Source organism: Oryctolagus cuniculus, chromosome 13, assembly GCF_964237555.1.
Source record: "Oryctolagus cuniculus chromosome 13, mOryCun1.1, whole genome shotgun sequence".
NCBI classification, from domain to species: domain Eukaryota; kingdom Metazoa; phylum Chordata; class Mammalia; order Lagomorpha; family Leporidae; genus Oryctolagus; species Oryctolagus cuniculus.
The window spans coordinates 57238282-57263882 of record NC_091444.1 but is presented as its reverse complement, the minus strand read 5'-3'; the positions used below and the strand labels follow the sequence as shown (position 1 = coordinate 57263882).

The window sequence follows — 25601 nt, the reverse complement described above, 5'->3', positions numbered from 1 at the left end:
CGTCCCTCCAACCCGCAACCCTCCCCTTTCCCACTCCCTCTCCCCTTCCATTCACATCAAGATTGACTTTTCCTTTTTAATTGTGTCACTGGATATAGACACAGTGGAAGTCTGGTGCAGGGATGAGTAATTTACTTATTTTTTCAAATTTTTTAAACAACTTTTTTATATAAGGTGAACAAATTTCATGTATTTCATATATACAGATTAGGGAGCATAGTGATACTTCCCAGCTCACCTCCCTCCTCTTACTTTTTTATTCTTTCTTATATATTTTTTTTATTTTTGACAGGCAGAGTGGACAGTGAGAGAGAGAGAGACAGAGATAAAGGTCTTCCATTACCGTCGGTTCACCCTGCAATGGCCACTGCGGCCGGCGCGCTGTGGCCAGCGCACCGGGCTGATCTGAAGCCTGGAGTCAGGTGCTTCTCCTGGTCTCCCATGCAGGTGCAGGGCCCAAGGACCTGGGCCATCCTCCACTGCACTCCCGGGCCACAGCAGAGAGCTGGACTGGAAGAGGGGCAACCGGGACAGAATCTGGTGCCCTGACCGGGACTAGAACCTTGTGTGCCAGCACCGCAAGGCGGAGGATTAGTCTATTGAGTAGTGGTGCCAGCCTCTTTCCGATAATTTTTACAATGACATACTTCCAGTTTATTTTATAATCAGAAGATTAACCCTTTACTAATTAAAAGATTCAACAAAAATAAGAAAAAAACCACACTGTTCCACAACATAGAGACAAGGACTATAAACAATAATTCTCAAAGTATGAATTTTGCTAGTATATGTTACTTTTTTTTTTTGTACTCTGTTAGCACAGATTGGGGAAAACATATGGTAATTATCTTTTTGGAATGGCTTATTTCACCAAGTATAATGGTTCCCAGCTGTGTCCATTTTGTTGCAAAACACAGGATTTCATTCTTTTTTATGGCTGAGTAGTATTTCATACTACCTTTATACCACAATTTGTTTATCCAGTCATCAGTTGATGGGCATCTGGGTTGATTCCATATCTAAGCTATTGTGAATTGAGCTGCAGTAACCAGGGGGGTGCAGCTAACTCTTTCATATGCTGATTTCATTTTGTTTGGGTAAATTCCCAGGAGTGGGATGGCGGGTCATATGGTGTATCTATTTTCAGCTTTCTGAGGTATCTCCATACTATCTTCCACAATGGCTGTACTAGTTTTCATCCCCATCAGCAGTGGATTAGGGAACCGTTTTTCCCCACAGCCTCACCAGCATTTACTGTTTTTTGATTACTATATGAGAGCCATTCTAATTGGGGTGAGATGAAACCTTATTGTGGTTTTGAGTTGCATTTCTGTGCTGATTAGAAAACCTAAGCATTTTTAAGTGTCTGTTGGCCATTTGATTTCCTGTTTTGAAAAATGCCTGTTCAAGTCCTTTGCCCATTTCTTCACTGGATTGTTTGTTTTGTTGTTGTTGATTTTCTTGAGCTCTTTATAGATTCTGGATATTAATCCTTTATTAGTTTCATAGTTTGAAAATATTTTCTCCCATTCTGTTGGTTGCCTCTTCACTTAAAAATTTTAAAATGAATAAATAAATAAACATTAGAAAATGTCTGGTAGAATTTAGCAGTGAAGTCACTTGGTCCTGGGCGTTTTTTTGTTGTGAGGGTCTTTATTACTGAAACGATCTCTGTCTTGGTTATTGGTCTATTTAGGCTTTCTATGTCTTTATGACTCAATTTTGATAGGTTGTGTGCATTCAAGAATCTTTATTTCTTTTAGATTTTTCCAATTTGTTGGCAGATAGCTTTTTATTTCTGTGGTGGCCATTGCTATATCTCTTTTTTCATCTTTGATTTTATTGATTTGGGTCTTTTCTCTTTTCTTTTGTGGTTAGTTGAGTCAATAGTTTAACAATTTTATTTATTTTTTTTTTAGAAACCAGCTCAATTTCACTGATCTTTTGTATTTATTTTTTGGTTTCAATTTTGTTTTGTTCTTCTCTAATTTTAACTATTTCTTTCTTCCTAATTTTTGGTTTGGTTTGTTGTTTTTCTAGGTCCTTGAGATGTATTGATAGCTTATTTATTAATGCCTTTCCAATTTCTTGATGTAGGCACTAATTGCTGTAAAGTTCCCTCTTAATACTGAATTTTGCTGTGTCCCATAAGTTTTAAAATGTTGTAATGCCATCTTCATTTGCTTCCAGGAATGTTTCCATTTTCATTTTGATTTCCTCTATGACCCAGTGTTAATTAAGGAGCCTGTTGTTTGCATATTTTCAAGAGATTCTTGAGTTAATTTCCAACTTCATTTAAATTGTGGTCAGAAAAGATACATAGTATGATTTCAATTTTTTTTGAATTTTCTGAGACTTGCTTTATGACCTAGCATATAGTCTATCCTAGAGAAAATTCCATGCACTGATGAAAAGAATGCATGTTCTTCAATTGTGGGCTGAAATGTTCTGTAAATATTAGTTAGATCCATTTGGTCCATAGTGTAGATTAGCTTTTGTTTCTTTGTTGATTTTCTGTCTAGTTGATCTGTCCATTGATCAAAATGGTTGTTGAAGTCCCTCATTACTATTATATTGGACTCTCTATCTCCCTTTAGATCCATTTACATTTGTTTTAAACAGCCAATTCTTAATTGTGCAGGAAGACTGCTGCCTTTGTTGTGATAGTAAACAGTCTTCCCCTCATTGCAGATTTCATGTTTATTTATCTTTGAAACTTTTGCTTATCAAAGTAAGAGGAGTATATTTACCTAGTAAATGACTGTGTAACTGATTCCACAGGCTTTACATTTTATTAACTGCAGTATGGAAACACATGTGGGAAGTGGCAGAAGGGAATAGCAAGGAAATAATTGGAGAACATTAACAATTGGTCAGTTATGTGTTATTGAATTAATAATATTTTAATATAAATTTAATAAGAATAGTAAAACAAATTGCTAGGTTTTAAATAGAGCATGGCTTCTAAACCCATGTAGACTGTAATAGTCCAAAGCCATAAGTTGATGGTACCAAGAGGGTAGAAACATAATCCAGTCATGGTGTCTGAGAGGAGGTCTAAAAGGGAGACTTCTGGGTCATGGGAAATGTGCAGTCAGAGGCGTTCTCCCCAGATGCTAGTGTATAAGGCCAGAGTTGGACGTCGCTGTTCTCTCGGTGCTTCCTGGCTCTCCATATGCTCCTTCCACTGCACCTGCTGCACCACTGGTGTCTGCCAGCGTCACCAGACAACAAATCAATGCCATCATGTGATTTTGGACAGTGAATATGCCAAACCATGAGCCAAAATAAACCTCTTTCCTTCAAAGTTGGCTTCTCTCAGGTATTTTGTTGTAGTAACAAAAATCTGGCTAATATACCAGTAGATGCAAGTTTTTTTTTTTTTTTTTTTTTTTTTTTTTTTTTAATCTTTGGGTTAGGAATTCTAGAAACCAGGGTGTTAAATATTTCCTTGTTGTTCAAGTCTCTTGAATATTAAAAACAAAACTTTGTAGAAAAGATAGTTTAATCTATGATCATTTTACGTATTATATTTTTTCAAATTCTTTTAGAGCTAACATTTTTTTTTTAAGATTTTATTTATTTATTTGAGAGGTAGAGTTATAGACAGTGAGAGGGAAAGACAGAGAGAAAGGTCTTCCTTCCGTTGGTTCACTCCCCAAATGGCCTCAATGCCCGGAGCTGCGCAGATACAAAGCCAGGAGCCAGGAGCTTCTTCCGGGTCTCCCACATGGGTGCAGGGGCCCAAAGACTTATGGCTTTCCCAGGCCATAGCAGAGAGCTGGATTGGAAGAGGAGCAGCCTGGACTAGATCCGGCGCCCATACAGGATGCCGGTGTTGCAGGCGGAGGATTAACCTACTGTGCCACGGTGCCAGCCCCAGAGCTAACATTTCTTTTCTTCCTAAAAATCATTTGAAGTATATCTTAATAATGATAATAATATTGATAATAATAATAGATAACATTTTTTAAAAGATTTATTTACTTAATTGAAAGTCAGGGTTACAGAGAGGCAGAGGCAGGGAGAGAGAGAGGGAGAGAGAGAGAGTTTTCCATCCGCTGTTCACTCTCAGATAGCTGCAGTGGCTGAAGCTGGGCTGATCTGAAGCCAGGAGCCAGGAGCTTCTTCCAGGTTTCCTACGTGGGTGCAGGCGCCCAAGGACGTGGGCCATCTTCTACTACTTTCTGAGGCCATTTAGAGAGCTGGATTGGATGTGGAGCAGCCTGGACTTGAACTGGCGCCCAAATAGGATGCTGACACTGTGAACAGTGGCATTACCTGCCATGCCACAGTGCCGGCCCTAGATAACATATATGGAGCACAATGTCAGACCCATACAAAAAATGCTTCATTTAATTCTCACAACAGTCCTAGGAGGTAATTAAGATGATTATTTCCAGCTTATAGATGAGGAGACAGGCTTAACTTGTGTTACCTTGGGTAACTTGTGTAAGGCCTTAGCTAGAATGGTGGTACTGTTAGAATTGGTATCCAGGCAGTGGCTTCTACAGCTTAAATTCAGAGCTGCTATGCCATGCTGCCTCATCTGAACCTACTTCACAAAATCTAGTAACAAATCCATGTATTCTAGTGGAAAGATGTGGGGAGAAAGTAAGAAATAGCGTTTATTCTCTAAGAAATGAGAGTAATCACTGAGTGTATCCATGAGAGGAACTCGTCTAGATTTCCTCAGGCTATAACTAGGTAATAAAATATGCAATGTATATGATAAATAAGGTGGGCCTTTCAAAATACAGCATGACCTTAGACAAGACACCCAACAGTCTTGCATTTCCTAATTAGTATAATGATGGTTAGAGACTAAGTGTGAGGGGAAGAAAGATTCCCCTCCACTGTGTCTTGTCTTTGGGTGGGAGGTGGGGGGGGAGAAGAAGGAACTCTGAGAAACCCTGCCCTCCTCTTGCCCTTGTCTTTACATAGCTAGGACTTTACCAGAAGCTAGCTTTTACACACATGTGAAGTCTGTTACATTATGTGCTAGAGAGAATGATGTTGTCATCCTTAAAGCTTTCTCAAGTTTCTGTGTTCCTGTGGTACTTGGGGACTGTTCCCTAGGCAGTGGCAGAGCTAGCTCTTCTTTTATACAAGGGTGCTTCAGGGGCTGACTCTGGTGTTGTGGGCTAAGCCTCCACCTGTGGTGCAGGCATCCCCTATGAGCACCAGTTTGAGACCCGGCTGCTCCACTTCTGATCCAGCTTGCTGCTAATGGCCCGGGAAAGCGGTGGAAGGTGGCCCAAGAGCTTGGGCACCTGCACCCATGTGGGAGACCTGGGAGAAGATACTGGCTTCTGGCTTTGGACTGGCCCAGCTCCAGCTCCAGCCATTTGGGGAGTGAACCAGCAGATGGAAGACCTCTCTTTCTGCCTCTGCCTCTCTCTATAGCTCTGCCTCTCAAATAAATAAATAAATCTTTAAAACAAAACAGAACAGTGCTAAAAAAGGTAATGGAAGAATGGGATTAAAAGATAAGTTTATTCTGCAAACAATTTTAAAATCTACACAAAGATTTTTCATGATATGCATTTGCATGAACACTATGAAGATCCCCTGTATGTATGAATTTCAAAATAATTTTGCATCAGGATAAATGTCCCTTTTAATTCCATTTTCTATGAACTTTTTGAACTCCCCTCATATGTCATTGTATTATGCTTTCCAGGTCTCCTAGGTGAGTGGTTGAGATTCAGCTTCTTGATCCATCACATGCTGCCTCCCAGGGTATTCTTTGAGAGAAGGTGTGATTTAGGAGCAGAGTCAGGACTTGAATCCAATTACCCAATATTGGATGCAGACGTCTCCGCTTTCGTCTTAATGACTGGTTCAAATGCTGCCCCAAGGCATCCTGTTTAGCAGAAAAGTATGTTCAGTTAAGTTCTCGATTGTTAATTGGAAGAAGAGAAACACAGATTCTTGTGTGTGTCCACTCCTCCCATCTGGACAAAATTACATTCTCTGGACAAAAAGGGAGTTCAGTAGAATCCAGCTGGAGTACAAGTCCTAAGCAAACAAAACTTATGTTCCCACCACAATGATTAGACTCCATAATAAACTGGATTCATGTCTTATTTTTGCAAAATCAAGAATACTTATTGATTGCTTAGTTTTGCAATCTTGATTGTTTCACATAACATTGGTAACACATTTTTCCATGTCATTAAGTCTTCCTAATGGTACAATAAGGTATTTCATTATGAAAATTTGATCATCCAAACTCAGAGAGGCACAAGAAAGCCCCATGTACCTATCACTCAGTTTAATAATCCTTGTTACTACTGTGTTAACTTTCTGTAACTATAGTGAAATGTCTGAGGCAGGCCACTTTATAAATAAAAGAAATGGGGTGGACATTTGGCACAGCAATGGGGACACCTTTTGGGGATATAAGTCTCCTATATTATAGTGCCTGGATTAGTCTCAGCTCTGTTTCCAATTCTGGTATCCTGCTGATGCATAGCCTGGGAGGCAGCAGGTGATGTCTCTAGTACTTGGATCTCTGTCATCCTGGCAGAAAACTCAGATTGAGTCCTGGCTGTGTCTTGGCCTAGCCACAGCTATTGCCAGCATTTGGGGAATGAACCAGCAGATGGAAATCTCTGCCTGAATTTCTGTCTTTTAATTATTAATAATAATAATAAAGATACAGTCCTGGAGTGGCCCCTGTTAGTTGGGGCTCTAGTGTCGGCCTTCTTGCTGGCAGCCTTCCAAGATGACACAGGGTATCATGTGACAAGAGTCAGCCAACACATAAATCTGTGTGAATCTCTGTGGTCTCTCCTCATCAGGCCACCAGGAATGAATTAAGAACACTTTACATCAATGTCCTAACCCAGTGAGTCCACTTCCCAAAGGTCCCATCTCTAAATTGCTCAATTGGATTAAGTTTCTATCTTCTTAGTACTATTAACTTATGACTCTGGGGTTTAAAGCATTCTGCATGATTTAGGTACCAAATCATATTCGAACCGTCACAATTACCAGTGCCATAATTGTCTTATGTACTCCTTCCCCTGCTCTCACACCCTCTGACCTTTTCTGAAATTATTTAGCTTCTAGACATATGTTAGTGTGCATCTCAGAAAAGGATATTTTATTTATCCCACAATGCATTATTTACACTGGATGCAGATAGATATAGTTGTTAGGAGCCATCGTGGTAACACAGCAGATTAAGACACTGCTTGGGATGCTGGTATACCACATTGGAGTGCCATGTCAAGTCTCAGTTGCTCTGTTTCTGATTCAGTACCCTGCTAAAGCACCTGGGAAAGCAGCAGCATATGATCCAAGTATTTGGACCCCTGCCACCCATGTGGGAGACCCAGAAGGAGTTCCAGACTCCTGGCTTTGGCCTGGCCCAGCTCTGTCCCAGGCTTTGCAGCTATGTGGGGAGTGAACCAGCAGATAGATTTTGTCTGTCTCTCTCTCTCTCTTACTCTGGTTTCAAACAAGTAAAATAAATGTTACAAAGAAGAAGTAGTTGTTAATGTTATCTGCTAGCTACTCCATTTTTGGGCCTTTCTGATACCCAGGAGTGGAAGTTGGATGCAGTCTACTCCAGGATTTGATTCATGCTTTGTTGTCTGCTCTTCATCCCCAGCAGTTTGGGGACAGCACATGTGCATGACGGGAGGTACCGTGTGCTTTGTAATCACTCATCAGGAGGCTTTCACTGTCTGACTTTCCCAGTTGTATTCACGCTATGAGTATATGTGGCTTTGGAGATGACAGCTGGATCTCTTCTTTGCATATTTTTCCATTTACCTTTCCCTCTAATGGGTTTTCTATCCACTTGCTATTCATTACATGAACTCATCATTTTACTAATGCTTACAAAATGGTAATTTTCTAATTCTGCCATTTGGTTTGCATTTTTGGTTGGCATGTCTTTTTATTGAAAACTTTCCTTTACTAGGTACCTTTTCATATCCCCAAATACAACTCATACTGGAAAGGCAGAGTAAATGCTTCATTATTCCCCATTAATTCTCTATGATCAGTCATAAATGGTGACCTAGGATTCTCTAGTGACATCTAATGAATTTTAATTTTTCTTATGCATTTTAATATACAGTATGTTCATATTAATGGGGTTATTCTTTCTATAATAGCATGAATTTTAGTGGTTTTATACGTAGCCATTATGTATATTAGTCTTTCTTTTTTTAAAAGTATAATATCCATTTTTTCCCCAAAGATTTATTTATTTGCTTGAAAAGCCAAGTTACAGAGAACCAGAGGCAAAGGCATAGGCAGAAGTAGAGAGAAAGAGAGGTCTTCCATCCATTGTTTACTCACCAAATGGCCACAACAGCCAGAGCTGCGCCGATCTGAAGCCAGGAGCCAGGAGCTTCTTCCAGGTCTCCCACGTGGGTGCAGGGCCATCTTCCACTGCTTTCTCAGGTCATAGCAGAGAGCTGGATCAGGAGAGGAGCAGCCTGGACTAGAACTGGCACCTGTATGGGATGCCAGCACTGCAAGTGGAGGCTTAACCTGCTAAGCCATAGCGCCAGCCCCAAAATATAATATCCTTTTAAAAATATTTATTTTACTTTTTTGAAAGACAGACTGATAGAGAGAGGGTGAGGTAGAGAATGAAAGAGATCCTTCACCTACTGGGTCACTTGGCTGCAACAGTCAGGGTTGGGTCAGACCTAAGCCAGAATTCACACAATTCTAATGTAATTGGGCAGTCTTCCACTGCCTTCCCAGATGCATTAGCAGGGAGCTGGATCAGAAGTGGAGCAACCGGGACTTGAACCAGAGCCCATATGGGATGCCAGCATCACAAGTGGTAGCTTAACCTGCTGTACCACAACACGGGCCTCTAGACCATTTTTCTGAATAAATTTATCTTTGTTCTTGGACATTTTACTGCCTTCCAGTTTTTCCCTATTAATATTTCATTTATTCTATACCAGGAGCTGTGCTAAGCACTTTACATGTTTCATTATCACAGCAATCCTGTGGTGCATCACTCTTTGAATATGCCCAGGAATGTTCAGCTAGAATATATTTTCCACAGTTCCTGGCCAAAGGGATGAAGGTTTTTAAGGTCGTTGACACCTGTGTCCAAATTGTCTCCTGAAGCTTTTAATTTATCAGTAATAGAAAATTTAATTGATTTTACTCATTGCCAGACATTCCTTGAAGTCCTGGGCAGAATGTGGTAGCCAACCAACAGAATCTGCTAAAAGGGAGTTTATATTCCACCAGAAGACAGACCACAGACCAGCTTACATTCAAGGGCTGGGTTTTAAGAATGAGTAAGGTGGATAATGGCAAAATGAGAGAGAGGATGTGCTATTTTTTTTAAAGATTGCTTTTATTTCTTTGAAAGAGTTACAGAGAGAGGTAGAGAGAGAGAGAATGAGAGAGAGAGACTTCCATCCATTGGTTCACTCAAGTGGCTGCCACAGCTGGAGCTGAGCCTATATGAAACCAGGAGCCAAGCACTTCCAGTTCTCCCATGTGGGTGACAGTGGGCACAAGCACTTGAGCTATCTTGTACTGCTTTCCCAGACCATTAGCAAGGAGCTGGATTGGAAGTGGAGCAGCCAGGACTTGAACCAGCACCCATATGAGATGCTGGTGCTGCAGGCTTTAAGCTGCGGACCCACAGCGCTGGACCTGGGGTTGTGCTGTTTTAGGAAGGGTGGTCAAGAAGTTCTCTCGGTGGAACTAATGGCTGAGTGGAGGTCTGAATGAAATGAAGGAAGAGATGAGTCCTCATCTGTCCTAGGGAATAATGTTCCAGCACAAGAACCTCCTCAGGGGGCCGGCACAGTGGCTCACTTGGCTAATCCTCCACCTGTGGTGCCTTCATCCCATATGGGTGCCAGGTTCTAGTCAAGGCTGCTCCTCTTCCAGTCCAGCTCTCTGCTGTGGCCCAGGAGTGCAGTGGAAGATGGCCCAAGTGCTTGGGCGCCTGCATCCACATGGGAGACCAGCAGGAAGCATCTGCTCCTGGCTTCGGCCGTAGCAGCCATTTGGGAGGGTGAACCAATGGAAGGAAGACCTTTCTCTCTGTCTCTCTCTGTCACTAATTCTACTTGTCAAATGAAAGAAAAAAAAAAAAGAACCTCCCTGGAAGGTGAGTAAGTGAGTAAGTTCAGTGTATTCAAGGAAGAGAAGGACATAGGCAAGAGCACAGTGAGAGGAAAGGGTAGCTTGACTTTACTTTGAGGATGAGGGAGAGGTACTGGAAGGTTTGGGGTAATTTTTGGAATTGGCATTTTTCTAGACTTGATAAAATTCTTGATAATGATCAACAGATGTGCTGTGAAGATAATCTGTCACTTGAGAACTGAAGGGGATGATTTCCTAGGTATTTAGTTCCAGTTAGGTACAGGCACGCTTAAGTTCTATAGGGGAAAAAATCCTTATTTATCCTTAAAATATGTCCTGGGAGAAAAAAGAGTGTTGACCGGTGCCCTGAAGGAATGGCACAAGTAGAAAGGCCTCTTTTCTCATTGTCACTGCCAATACCAGAGATCTTGTGATTAGTTTTGCTTTACAGTCAGAAACACCAAGAGGTACAGAAATCACATGACTATTGTCTTGTCAGAACTGCACATTTATTTTTTTTTTTTGAAATTTAGTTGTTGTAATTGAAGTATGGGTATGCATTTTGTTTTGCTTGGGCTTTAAGGGAAAATTATTGTTACATTTATTTACAAAGTTGTTAAAAAAAAACACCCACATCCAATCAATTATATGCAACAGAGACCTTTTATGGCTCTCTAAGCTAGGAATATTTACTATTTGGCCTTTTACAGAAAAAAAAATTGGTAGAGACTGGTACTTTACTTCCAGTTCCCACCATGATGTGAATTCATCAGAGTCACAGAATCATACTGTTGTATTAGAGGAGAAACCCTACAAGTATTCACCGATGCTTTCTATGTGTGAGTACAGTTGCAAGCTAAATGCTGGCTGTCAGAGAGTTTATGATTTAGTGAGGGAGGTAGGCACTAAACATGTGACTGCAAAGCACTTAATTAAAGTGGTTAATTTCATAAAGAAGCCATAAAGAGTTCCAGAAGGGTGTGGAAGAAGGTCACTGAAGACTTTCCAGCACAGGTGATTTTGATCTAAATTTAAAGAATGATCTGCTAACTGGAGGGGCTGGAGGATGGGCAGCAGCAGGGCTGACAATGAGTAGGCAGTTGCTGTGAAAGGGACCCTAGGGATTTGTTTTCTCTGCCGTAGTCTGAATGTGGAAACAGCCACCTACTTTTTTTTTTTTTTTTTGTCATGAGATGATCTTTTTTTTTAATTTAAGATATACAAGTTTCATATATTTCATGAAACAGATTTAAGAACATAGTGGTACTTTCTTCCCTCCCACCCACGCTCCAACCCTCTTCTTCCCTCTCCCATTTCCACTCTTAATTTTTACGGAGATCTGCTTACAGTTTGCTTAAGGCAAGGCAGCTTCTAGTGTCAAAAATACATTTGGGACCGGACCTGTCCTCTACCTCTGGCTAATGTGAGGACCAACTGGGGACTAAGAAAGTATTGCTTCCCGGGTCCTGTTCTCAGGTGATTTGAAGATAGGGCTGAGATGGAGAACCCTGGCCCAGGTGGACCCAGGTCCTTTGTCAGTGTCTTCCCAGTGTGTCTCTCTTGTCTCTTTTAGGGAAACAAGGAGAAGCTTGGGCCTACCTTAGACTGATGTTTCCTAGGAAAATCTGAGCCAATTTTGCGTATCTTTCTTTCTCCTTCAGCACAACTGTTTCCTGCACACCACCTCCCTTTCATTCTCAGGGCCTCCTTCTCCTCATTCCTGGAGCTGTGATGTGCATTTGTGTGATCACCCTATAATTTGAAAAGAACATGGATGCAAGTGTTCCACCCCTCTGCAGCTCCACAGCACCGTGCCTGGCACCACGAATGTCAGCCACTGACATTTCCAGGCCCACATGGTGGCACTTGGGTTACTGACTGCTTCCTTAGAGAACCATCTGCAGGGTAACCAGAGCAGGAGGAAGATTGCCAATGGAATCCCAAAGGCGGGGGCTTCTTCATTCAGATGGGAGATGTGCAGCCCACGACTTGGCTCATTCCCTTTGGATGGAGGCTGAAGATATTTGGGGAATGGGCGAGTGAACCTGATCTGCCATTTCATGCATGGTGTCCGTGGACGCTGACTGCAGAGTGTTTCTGAGTTTGAGAGGCGCCTTACTGCCCAGGGCTGTAGCCTTGGAAATGATGTTGCTCACTGACTGTGTACCTGGTCTGTCTCCTCTGGGAGGCTTCTCAGCTGGGTGAACCGCCAGCCTCCCTCCTAATGAGTGTATTTCATCCGCAGGGAGGACTCTGTTGGAGAAGCTCTTCAGCCAACAGGAGAACGGGCCTCCAGAAGAAGCAGAGAAGTTTTGCTCACGGATCATTGCCATGGGTCTCCTACTTCCTTTCAGTGACTGCTTCAGGGAACCATGTAATCAGAATGCCCAATCGAACTCAGCTCCGTTTGATGTAAGTAGAAGAATTCACTTCTGTCCGAGAACTGGATTGCAGTTGAAATAGGAGCTGTGATGTGCATTTGTGTGATCACCCTATAATTTGAAAAGAACATGGATGCAAGTGTTCCACCCCTCTGCAGCTCCACAGCTCACGTTCCTTTATGACTAGAGTGTTGTTTATTTGCCAAAACTCCTTGTGTTAACGGATGGCGACACACCAATTTTCTAGCCTGCTTCCATCAGCAGTTATTTAAAGGTGCTTTTAAGTCAGTATTTCTGACTATACTGGTCATGGGCATTCCTTCAGAAGCAGTTCCACAGGGCAAAGTATGTCTCCCAGTGGGCTGCAGGTTTCCATGGGCCCCAGGATGCTATTTCCATGCGTTCCTCTCTCATTTATATACAGAATGTCAACATGAGCAGCACAGTCTGACCTCTCCCCCAGCTCCCATTCACTAAGAGAGTTCATAGTGCAGAACTGTAACTTGAAAGCCGTATTCATAATTCATCACGGACATCAGCACAGCTGCATTGTCATGCCCAAACCAGAGTGTTGCTAATCTTTCTCAGGTATGTGGGACATGGGTGACATTGGTTGTGATGAATATGCATCTGAAACCCAGATGTGTAAGAATTCCCTATATGCAGTACTCATAAGAAAATTGAAGGGCTGGTGGCTCACTTGTGTGGGGCTCAGAGTACGTATGTATTAGAGTAACAGGTTCTCATTGCTGTGAGATCATGCATTTGTTCCTCTGCTGCCAATTGTTTTCCTCTTCTCCTATCCTCTTCCCTCTTCAATAGGTATGCTGTGGTTCAAGGGGTGAAATAATAATGCATTCTGAAAACAATGAGAATGGGCCTGCGCCGCGGCTCAAAAGGCTAATCCTCCGCCTTGCTGTGCTGGCACACCGGGTACTAGTCCCGTTCGGGGCACTGGATTCTGTCCCGGTTGCCCCTCTTCCAGGCCAGCTCTCTGCTGTGGCCAGGGAAGGCAGTGGAGGATGGCCGAGGTCCTTGGGCCCTGCACCCCATGGGAGACCAGGAGAAGCACCTGGCTCCTGCCTTCAGATCAGCGCGGTGTGCCGGCCGCAGCGTGCCGGCCGCAGCGGCCATTGGAGGGTGAACCAGTGGCAAAGGAAGACCTTTCTCTCTGTCTCTCTCTCTCTCTCACTGTCCACTCTGCCTGTCAAGAAAAAAAAAAAAAAAGAAAGAAAGAAAGAAAGAAAACAATGAGAATGAATGCTGGCTGAGATCAGGATGTGGTAGTGAATAACTGAGTGCCTATATTTGGATTATTTTTTTCCTTCCTCTTCCTTATCCATTACATCCTTCTTCTCCCTTTAGTTTTAGACATATAAATGGCATGGTGTATCCAGAAATCTTTTTGATATTTTGCATCTAAACTAAAAGAAAATTCTTTGGATTGTGCTGTGACTTGTGAAGAATTCCTTCTTCTGAGTTTTTAATTGAAAATTTTCCTGCTGGAATTAAAAATATGATGTTAGTAGTCATTGACAGCTAGGTAGATCTTTTCCTTCTATTAGAAGAATTGAATAATATTAATTTTTTTCTTCTCCTCTGTGAGAAGTCTGTGGTGTTATAGAGACAGAACCTCAGACTATGGTGAATTAAGGATTAGTGAGGTGTTTTCTGGAATTATACTAGGCAAACACTTGCTATATATAGCACTTGCTTTGTGATTAAGACTATCCCCTAATTATTTCATTTTTCTTTGTTATAATTCAGACATAAACCATCTTATTGGTCATTCACTTGGCATTGTAATAAACGGAGAACAGAGTCATACCACTCGTCTCTCAGTCTTTCTGTCCTTCAGTCTACCACCAGATTGCCTCTTGTCCTTCACCTCTTTTCAAGCTGGTGTTCGGGAGAATTAAGTTTTCCCAGTTCTGGTGTTTTGAAGGGCACAGTGTGAAAAGCAAACACAAATAAACAGAATCCCTCAAAATGAGGAATTTCTCTCTCTCTTCTTGTTGTGGTTGCTTGTTATTCTTACTTTATTCATTGACTCTGTACTACCTCTTTATTCTCTCTACTCAACTGAATACAAAACAAGAAATTAAAGGGCTCTTGAAAGAAACGTTACTCTGTATTCTTAAACTGCTGTTCAGTTGTACAGTCATGCACTTACTGGATACATGGTCAGGGTTTTCGTCAACACCTAGAAGGGGTAATAATAAGAGGATTAGGGAGAACTAAGGTATCAGTGGAGGATGGGGAGAAATATGGTTGTCCATAGGGAGAGAACTGAGTCTCCCTGTTGGTTTCCAGAAGATAGCTGTGGGGAGCATTTCTAAGCAACAATTCCCTTGAGGGCCGTGCCCTTCAAGCCAGAGCACCCTGTGGGAATCAGCTCATCACTGGCACCCTTCCCACCCCTGATTTTTGCCTTTGTTCCCTTCCCTAAAAGCATCCTCTCCCCTACTTTTTCTTCTCCCTGTTTACACTTGTGATTGGAGCAGTGTAGACGTGTGAGGATCTTCATGATGCATTTTACGAATGAGCCTACTTCACTGAACCCTTTGGATGTTAGCCTAACATTATTTTCTATATACATGGAGGGCTTAACCTTTTGCTTTATAATGTACTTTAGAAAATATGAAAGGACTTTATATTTTCTCTCACATTTTAACTCGATTAAGGTTTCAAGAACTTTAAAAGGTAAAGATAGCCTTGAGTGTTGAGGTTAACTCACCCACAAATATTTTCCAAATCCATTTTATAAGCCAGGAAATATTTTAGATTTTTGATATGTGTTAGTTAGCCAAAGAAATAAGATTTCTGTTCTTCTGAAGTATAAATCATATTCATGGTGGGATGAGGCAGAAAAAATAAATAAGCAAACAAGTAAAATAAAAGCACAGGAATATTAATTTTCATCAGATTCTTAGAGGGTCAATGCAGGAAATACACTTGAATAATGTAATAGAATGGATGAGGTGAGGTAGGATCCCTTTCTAAGGGCCTGTGAGGTGAGGTCTGAATGAAGGTCATTCCAGGCAGCTCTGGGGGCAAGGACAGAGTTCATTGTAGGGGCATAATCATGATCTATACAAGGCATTGCCTCAGGGCCCGTGGAGCTGAGGCTTAGAGGCACGAGGACAGGAAGGTCTCGTGATTCAGAGTGGCCAGGATCTTGAAAGCCGTGGGAGTAATTCAGTCATTTTTATTTTTTGAAATGGAAGCGTTGGGGAGCTTTTGAGCAGAGGAAGAACGTATTTTCCATGTACATGGATCACTCAGCCTGGCATTCGGATAACAGAGGACAGCAGTTGAAGCAGTGACACCAGGAGGGCTGCTGCAGTAGCTGAGTGAGGGATGTGGCGGATGCTTGGCAGGGAGGATTATAGGGGGGTGGGTGGAGGAGTCAGTGGGTTGGGAAAGATCCTGGAGATAGAAGCTGGTGGGACCCTTGGTGGGTGAGGCCTGGAACAAGGGAAAAAGAGGAAATCAGGGTGATTTCCTGGTATTTGGTTTGAAGTAGCTGGTGATCATGTCATTACTGAGATGGAAATGTTGTAAGGACAGACTGGTGCTCATAGATATCAACTTATATTAAATAAAACTATTTATTTAGAACATTAATATGTGGTATAATACCTGGAACACATTAGCTTTTATCTTTTGCTGAGTGGAATGATGTTGACTGTTACCAAATCCAAATTAGGGCAATGAAACTTAAAATTATTGTAGCTGTAAAAAGGACTGGTACTGGCTCTCATAAAACATACATAAATATTGTCCTTCTTCTTAAGGGTCTAATGGCTTTGTCTCATTCTCTCTTTTTCATTTCCATTCTAATATGGGTAACCACAAACACAGCTTTACAGATTCTCTGTTAGTGTCTTCACAATCGCCTTCTGCCTTTGATGTGTTTTTCTTTTTCCAGTTTTGTATTTCAAGTAGAATTCTAAACTAGAGTTATTCCAAAACCAGCAGGAGAAAGACACAGGGATAATACTGTTGCTTGTTGACTAAAGGAATGTAAGGTTGAGTTGTAGGTCACCTGTGTGTGTGTATATGTGTGTGTGTGTGGCTTGAGGAAAGACATTGATTTTCCTTTGGAACCTGTTCTGGTCATCCATTTTATATTTAAGGGGGAAAATTATCTAAGTTTTTAGTAGTTTCCAATTCCTTAGAAATAATAAAGCATTTGTTATTATGACATCCTTTGTCATTTGAAGTTTCAGGCCTCTCATAGAACCATGGATGAGGCCTGCCTATCCTCAACCTATTGTTGAGTGGGGGCCCATGGTCATTGCCTGTTAGGTATGGATGGAGCTCATTTTGTAAGAACAAGTCCAGCATATGGTCCCCTTAAGACTTCTCTTCCTCCGAACACCTTTGTTAATAGTGAGATCTCTTTTTCTGGGTCGTATTCATCAGAGCTGTTTTTCAGTCAGCCATGCTTGCCTTACATAATTGTTGATTAACTATTAACAAGGTTTCTTGGATTTCTTTATGTCAGATATCACACTATATATTTACATCACAAAAACTGAAGCAAGTTTTCTTGGCTCAAACATTTCACTGTGTGGTTATCTCTACTCAATCCTTTATGAATTGATCTTAAATGCATCTGTACTGGAACATTTTTAGATGAATATTTTTTGGAGGCTGAATTTTTTTGGCTTTGGCAGATAAGCTCCTTTTGATAGGTATGTGTTTGTTTTCCACATCTTGTAGCCATGTTTGACATCTTTTTCATTAGCCAGATGATTGTGTTGCATAAATCCATGATAATGAGGGTTACAAATGTAAGTTGAAACTGAAAAATCCCATTCCTCAGTTTACTTTATTTTTAAATTTTAATGGCCTATAAAAAGTTCTTAAATTCTGTGTTCACTTGGTTGAAGAGCAGTCAAGCTTGACAAGCAACAGGCCCTGTACCTCACCTCAGACCTCTCACTTTCCGACTCTGCCCCAGAGTGATTCTCCCTGCTTTGTTTCCTCTGGTGACTTGGGGTACTTTACATTCTCTGATGTTGTTTTCAACATTCCTACTGTCTGTCACAGGTAAGGATTTAGCTCACTTATATTTCTTCCAGTGTAGTTAACATGGATGTTTCTAGTTCTGCTTTGGTAATTCTTTGAACTTTAACAAATATGCTTATAATTTTGGCTGTTGTTCCATCAACTTCAGATGAGATTTCTTGCCATCCTATCCACCTTGTAAAATTAGGCTTTTGATGCCTCTACCTCTGTCTGCACCCAGTCTGAGTCTCGTCTGCCTGTTCTACAGACACTTTTATCTTTAGGGTATACTTTGAAGATGGATGGTTTATCTTCAGATTTATTCTGAAAGTTGGAAAACAAATGGAAACCATGTAAATACTGCAATGCAGACAGGTTCTGTGCTCTGATTACATCTCCTTCCCAATATCTCCGTATCCCAATATCATAGCCCCCATACCACTCAAACAAGGATGTCCCTCAGCTCAAATTCAGATAGACTATTTTTAATTTAAAAAAATCTTTTGCTCGAAAGTATACCCTATTTAGTTCAGTTTATATTTGGTTTATTTCTTTCTTCTTCAGGGAGCTCCCATCCAGCCAGCAAATTTTGATAGGTTCTTAATGCAATAAACATGTGCCTCTCCTCTTACCATATTCTTAATATCTCAGTTTTCAACTCATTTTTACAATTTGATGGAATTCCTTAACTCTGTGGAAGACTGCTGATACCTTCCTCTTATTTAGATGAGGTTCTTGATGTTTCATTATAACTTCCATTTTTGTTTTAATCTCCTAGACTCTCTGCCCTACCCCATTTACTAAGGACACACAAAAGACATGGATGAAAGACACTCTCTATTCTCAGTAGCTTATCGTCCTCTTTAAAGAACTAACACACTGACAAATTATTGTAGCTTCACGGTTGAAGTGGGCTCCATCATCAGACTGTTGTGTGTATTTCAGTCACTGTACAAAGTTGGTAGATGCCTTAAATTCCCAAAGTGTGCTGAGTCTTCTGTAAAGTGAGGAATAACACAGTGGTTTCTGAATGACAGGAAAGCATGCATGCAAGTAAAGCAGCTTGTGTAACACACGGCATATAGTGTTGAATGTATGTGAGCTGTCATCATGGGTAGTAATCATGTTTCAGGGCCTAGAGGAGATCTGTACAGTAGGGAGAGCAAAAAGTAAGGACTAATTGGGTCCCTTTGGTAGCTCAGGGAAAATATTTGGGACAAGACCTTTAGAATGAGCAGGAATTTGCTGTAGGATGTAGATATAAAAGGAGATATTTAGATACTAGGTAGCAAATACAAAGACATATATGTTTATGAAAATATTTCTAGAGCATACATTAGGAAGCTGATGGGTGAAATTGAAGCACAGTATATAAAGAAGCATATATATATACATATATATGAATATATATATTTTCATGGGCATGCTTTTGAATACTTTTGAGTATTTAAGGCATAAACATTTTGGCATTTGTAACATAGCACTTTGGGAGCAGGTATTTAGGCCAACCTGTGATCTAGATGCCAATAAATAGAGATTAAGAAGCAGCTGTTATGGCACAGTAGGGTAAGGCAGCACTTGGGTCACCTGCAACCTTTATAGGAGTGCTGGTTCAAGTCCTGGCCCCTCTGCAGCTGATCCAGCTTCTTGCTAATGTGCATGTTGGGGGGCAGCAGATGATGGCTCAAGTGCAGGAGCCCCTGCCATCCATCTGGGAGACCTGGATGGAGTTTCTGGCTCCTGGCTTTGCTATGGCTCAGCCCTAGCTTTTGCAGGTATATGAGGGAATGAACCATTGGATAAAAGATCTCCTGTCTGTCATTCTTTCAGTCTCTTTGTTACTCTGCCATTCATGTAGATGAATAAGTAAACTTTTAAAAAGTAGGAATAGATCTTTCCAATTTCCACAGTCTGTTAATATTGGGAGGACTTGAGCTCCTAGTTGGAGTAGTGTTTCCTCCGTACAAGGTGCCTTCACTTTGTCAGGGATTCCCAATTCTGTACTTCTCCTGGCTCATGAGATAAGGGAAGGAAGGCCATGAGAAACAGAAATCACACCAATAGAACTTATTAATATTCAGTGCATACTCAGGAGAAGGATAAGTAAAGCAAATCTTGACAGAAAAGTTGGGCTGAGTCACCCATTTTAATAAAAGTCCATCATCCAAATTCACAATGAATTCTGAGTCACTGAACACTGTTTGCCAAATGGGTGGTATAAGTGCTTGTGAAAGCCAAGATGGAGATCAGAAACACCGTAATCCTCTCGAATGAGGAAAAGCAAATAATGAGAAGATAAATGTGCCAGTGCTTTAAGAACTGTGGTTGCTATGAATGTACTTACAAAAACTTAGTTTTTGACATTTAATTAACTTTATTGTTAGGGAACTTTTTAAAATGTACCCTTATTTACTGGTAGCACTTCCTCTGAACTCAGAAAGCTTAGTGGTGAGAGGAATGACAATTAATATTACTATTTTTACAACAGTACACCTAAATTGAGTGTACTAGAAGGAAAAAAACACCATTTATTTTGTCTTCTGAAATGATACACATAAAGCAGTACACATTAGAAATTTACTAAATCATATACCAGATCAGAAAAAAAATACTCCCCAGATAGTCCTAAAGATAACAATCTAAAAGTATGCCTAAAAATAAATATCCTTAAACAAATATGTGTAAAATATTGTATACTGATTAGTACAGGATCCAGTCATGCTTTCACTGAGAGGCAAATAGTTACAGACAAATTACTATAAATTATAGGGATAAAAAGAAAGGTGACAGGGTCCTTTTTGAAGTGATAGCATTCATAGAAACAACTTAAAAATATAAATATACTAGAAGCCGCCTACTTTACAATGAACTGATTACAAACATTGGGATCACAATTTAATACCATACAATCAACCCTTTAGAAAAGAAGAGTATTGAATTCAGGGCAATTTTTTTCAAAATCATGTAAGTATATAACTTTCAAAGAAAAAAATTATGTGGGAGCCTCTTAATATGTATCCACATATATTCTTTATGAAATAAATCATTGCTTTGAAAGTCAGAGTCAGAGAGGGACACACACACACACACACACACACAGATCTTCTATCTCCTGGTTCACTCCCCAGATGGCCACAATAGCTTGGGCTGGGCCAGGCCAAAGCCAAGATCCAAGAGCTTCTTCCAGGTCTCCCCTGTGGGTAGTAGGGGACCAAGCACTTGGGTCATCCTCCACTGCTTTTCCCAGACCATTAGTAGGGAGCTAGATAGAAATGGAGCAGCCAGGCACAAACTGGGCACCCATATGGGATGCTGGCATTGCAGGCAGCAGCCTACCCACTGTGCCACAACGTTGACCCCAATAAGTCTCTTGTAGCTATAAAAATAATCCTTGCAGAAAAATAAGAATAGTAAGTAATTTTTCTTGTTTATATGTATTGATTGTTTCCCCATGAAAATTATCCCACCAAGAAAAATTAAGCTTATTCCATATGGCAGAATTTTTTGAAAAAGAAAATCAATGCCAAGTGACAAACCATTCTCCAAACCTTTTTTGCCCCTTTGTCATAGGAATTTTGGATGAAATGGAGGTCCCTGTTCTTTGGTGAGGTGTTATAGAAATCAGTACCTTAATCATTAATGCTATGTATGTAAGTATGTATGTATCAAGTATAAAGATATCTACACATATACACAGAGAGAGTTAAATATGTGAGTCATATGCCAATACATGACTGTAATATGTCTACAGAGAAAACCAGGGAAAAATGTGGTCACTGTGGAATGGTCATGACCACAACACCAAGTAGGCATGTTGGATTCACCTTCATAAATTGAAATTATTTCCCCATAGCTTTTCCTCCTCTATTTCCATTCCACTGCATCCAGAATGATATGAGGGAGCTAGGGCTAGGAGAGGAATGTGGTGATTACAGCAGTAACATCCAGAGTAATAAACAGGGTAAAAGAGGAGCATGGCAATGAGCCCATAAAGCAGAGACCCAATATCTCATTGCCAAGCCAATTAATTCCCAAGTAAATTCATATTCCATTCCACCCTGCATCTCTCCCTCAAAACTATGAAATATTGGCAGCCCTTGATCATTCAAAATGATTCACTTAGTAGATTCTCCAATTCTTTTATTCATCACTGTGCCTTTCCTTGCAGCTGTCTTCATGACATCAAGGCATATTTTTTAAACGGTTCTTCCCGGTTCTGTGATAAGAAATTGAAACACCATCATTAAAAATGGTAATCTTTAGTAGTTACCTAGCAACTGCTATTTATGAGGCATTGTGCTAAATGTTTTACAAAATAATGTCATTTAATCAACACAACCCCAGAAGTAAAAGTTATTGTTGAAAATGAAAGCTTTATGTGACCTTGGGTAGATTTCTAAACTCAAGGGAGTAGAATAGATGGGACTGGAATCCACAGTCTAGGCGTGTAGTTGTTCTTAACCACTCTGGGGAAAGGTTTTAGGTAAACCAGAGACGCAGCGTTTCCGCTGCTCCGAGGGACCCCTTCACACAAAATGTAATTTGCATTCAGGCATGACAGGGTAAATAGCCAATTATAATATATGTAACAGGTCCTGTGAGTGAGCAAATGCAGACGTAGGTGGTTATCGAACATGTTTGAGAAATTAGACCCCAAACTCTGAGCAACACCCATGAAAAAGAGTAAACACCTACTCGGAGATAATGGCAGTGGAGAAGTAATAAAACTTAAAGAGCTCCAGAGGTGAGAAAAAATCGTGGTCAGGAAAACTGGAAGCACTTGAGCATGGTGAGCTGGAGTTTGGAGGAGCAGAAAGAGAAACGGGTTATGAACTGGAGAACTGGGGAGGTGGAGAAGGCAGGAAGAGAACCACAGAGGTACAAGGAATCTGAGATTATTCTGAAAGAGGAACCGTTAGTGGCTTTCTGTAGAAAAACGATGTGCTCAGGTATATCACCGGGTTCTCAACCTCAGTACTATTGACACTTTGTATTGGAGGGAGGGGGCTGTCCTGTGTGCTGTAGAATGCTTGGCAGCATCTCTGACCTCTTCCTACTAGATGTCAGCCATATCCACCCATCCTCCATTGTGATGACCAAAAATGTCTCCAGACATTGCTGGATATTCCCTGGTGGGCAACATGAACTGTAAACCACTAGAGTGGATTAAGAAAACTGGACTGAAGACCAGGAACAGGCAAACTCAGGAAGGCAACAAAAAGGCAGATGTGATAATCTAAGCAAGTAGCAACTTAATGTGAAAGATGACTTAACCAATTTCCCTCATACAGCATGGCCTTATAACCTACTCTTATAATCCTTTGGGAGAAAATTCCAAATCCATCCCATGCAAAGCCTTCTCCGCCTCTGGAGCCTGTGTCACCCAGTGTTGTCATCTAGCCCTCCTCTTTGTAGACAGTTACTGACCTCCTCAAAGCAGCCTCACACTTTTCAATGACTTTAAAATCGCATGATCCCATATTTGCTTCTTAATACTGACTCCTCCACAATTCTGTAGGACATGCAGTCACTCTGATCTTCTCACTCTATTGACTATGGTCAGTCCCCTCCACCATGGACTTGGGAATCAGTAGAATACCTCCATCTTTGAAATCTTAAATACCAGCGTCTTTCCATCTGGCTACAATCTGCGGTGATTAATTTGCTCTCTGAGTATCTCCCCACACCTGTTCTTCACTGTCCTCAAGAATTTTAATCTATTGATTTTGTCAACTTTCTGTTAGTTTACTAGATTTATATGCTTATCTTTTTTTAGCATACAACCTAGATCTATCCCAGCAACCTCAGTTCCCCTACCCTGTAGGAATTGCCACCATAATATCCCCTAAATTATGAATTCCAGATGCCCAAAAGAGAAGAATCATCCTCCCTTAAACCTTTAATATTTTGACTCTTAATGGAGTATCTCAGAGGGGTGGCTCAGAAGCTCTAAGAAGTCATCTATTTCATTTTCCCACATCCCATCAAACGCCATGCCCTGCTCATTCTAAACCCTAAATATTCCCTCCCTCTGTCCCTCTGTCTCTTTTGACTGCTGCTGCCTCTGTTTCAGTTTAGTCACTTTCTGATTACTGAGATACTAATTTTGACTTTCTTCAATGTGTTCTCTTTGCCACCAGAGTTATTGAATTTTATTACAATTTTATGTTAGAAGAAGATAGACAGAAAGAAAACTTCCTTTTTCCAGTTCACTCCCTAAAATGCCCATAGTAGGCATGCCTGTGCCTGCATTGAAACCGGGAGTCTCCCATGTGGGCAACAGAAATCCAACTACTTAATTATCACCACTGCCTCAAAGGGTCTGCATTAGCAGGAAACTAGAGTCAGTAGCTACACCTGGAAATTCAACCTGGGTACTGTGATATGGGATGCAGGTGTCTTAAGAATACAAAAATCTTTTGAAAAGGGCCAGAGAGCAAACATTTTGGGATATCATAAACATTTTACAGTGTCTGTCACAACAGTGAAAAAGCCACAGACAATATGTAATGCGTAAGTATGACTGTGTTCCCTGATGAAACACCTTTCACAAATACAGGCTTCTGCCCACATGTGGCCTCTGGGATGTTAGTGGCTAACCCCTGGTCTTTACTCAGATAATAAATAGAAAGTTAATTTATTCTGTGTATTGCATTTGACTTTTCTCTTTGTCTGTAACTAGGTGTAGTCACCAACTGTCATACCATGTTTACTGAGTTTGTGAACAATGCAGTCTTATTTCCTGTTCTGATAAAACTTAGTTTAAAAACAGCTGCTCGAAGAGTTGTATGTACACAGAATTTTAAAAAAAAAAGTGATAGAGGAGCTTTCGGGGTTTTTAATATTTAATTTTATTTTTAATTGACACACAGTAATATTAATACATACTTATCAGGAAGAGTTTGAGTGTTTAATTGTGACTGAAGCCTAGAGTCAAAGCTGAAGCAAGGAGTGGTAGAGGAAGCATCTTAAGGTCTTGAGAAGTGCCCCGTGCCATTTAGGAAGGCATCTGGAAAAAGGCCTAGGAATTAGAGCGTAATCTTGAGAGCAGTAGGGAGCCACTGCAGGGTGTTAGTGGAGAAGGGTGAAGTGATCAGATTTATGTTAGAGCATTCTGAGTGTGAAGTATGGACCCAGGGGTGTGCTGTAAGTATGGTTGGAGGCTTAAAGACTGGGGAGGTTGTTGCAGTTTTCCAGGAATGGACATATTGCCCTCAGCCATGAAAGATTTAGGTAATAGAAGATTCTTTCTCTTTAAAAATATTACATGTGATTGCATACTGTTTTTCCCTTTTAAAAGACTTCAGATTATCCAGGGGAGTTCACTCGCACAAGAAATCTAGCTTTTCCTTTTATTCTTAACTTCCTTCACATATGTGCATTGTTGTAATAGCTAAATAAATAAAAAATCTTGTATTTGAGAAAGGAATTTGGGGTGAAAAGGGGGCAAGTTCTAACAACTTAGGTTAGTATCATTGCTAACGTTAATCTCAAACTCTAATGGGAGTTAGAATCCTTTGGAAGTCTTGTGAATACACAAATGACTAGGCCTCATCCTAGAGTTTCTGATTCCGGAGATCTGGGGTGAGAGCAGAGCATTTGCATTTTAACAAGTTCCCAGGTGATGCTGGCCTGTATACATGCTTTAAGAAGCACTATTTTACAGGGAAGAAAAGACAACTTTGGGGATTTTATGGATTGTACAAATATGATGGAAAAGGCAGAGATAAAGATGGTATGCCCAGATTTTTGGCTTGGGCAATAGAGTGTGATACTATTTACTGTATACAAAATACAGGAGGAGGTTCAGGTTGTGAGGACAGCGAGTTCAAATTAGATCCTACTAAATTAGAAGATAGCCATTAAATACATGCAAAAACACCGTTGATTATTTGTTTCCGGGTGTCAGGAGACAGTCTGAGGAAGAGATTGAAGGGTCTTCAGGGTACAGATGACACTTGAAAGCTGTGCTCATACAATGGAAAAGGAGAAGGGCCTGACGTCCTTGGATAGATGCACATTTACACAATGGACAGGGAGAAGAATCTATAAGGAGACCAATAAGAATTAGAGGACAAGGATTAAAAAAATTGAGTATGGAGTGATGATATATTC

General features: G+C 40.7%; 1 protein-coding gene across 3 annotated transcripts in view; it reads left to right on the top strand.

Annotated features, from left to right (window-relative positions):
• LOC100356313 (formin-2) overlaps positions 1 to 25601 on the top strand; it is a 355035-nt gene that overhangs the window by 22910 nt on the left and 306524 nt on the right. For all 3 annotated transcript variants that reach the window (XM_008268219.4, XM_070055559.1, XM_070055560.1), the window contains exon 2: positions 12335 to 12501. In XM_008268219.4, coding sequence (XP_008266441.1) covers positions 12335 to 12501 — 167 coding nt within the window. The remainder of the gene's footprint in view (positions 1 to 12334; positions 12502 to 25601) is intronic.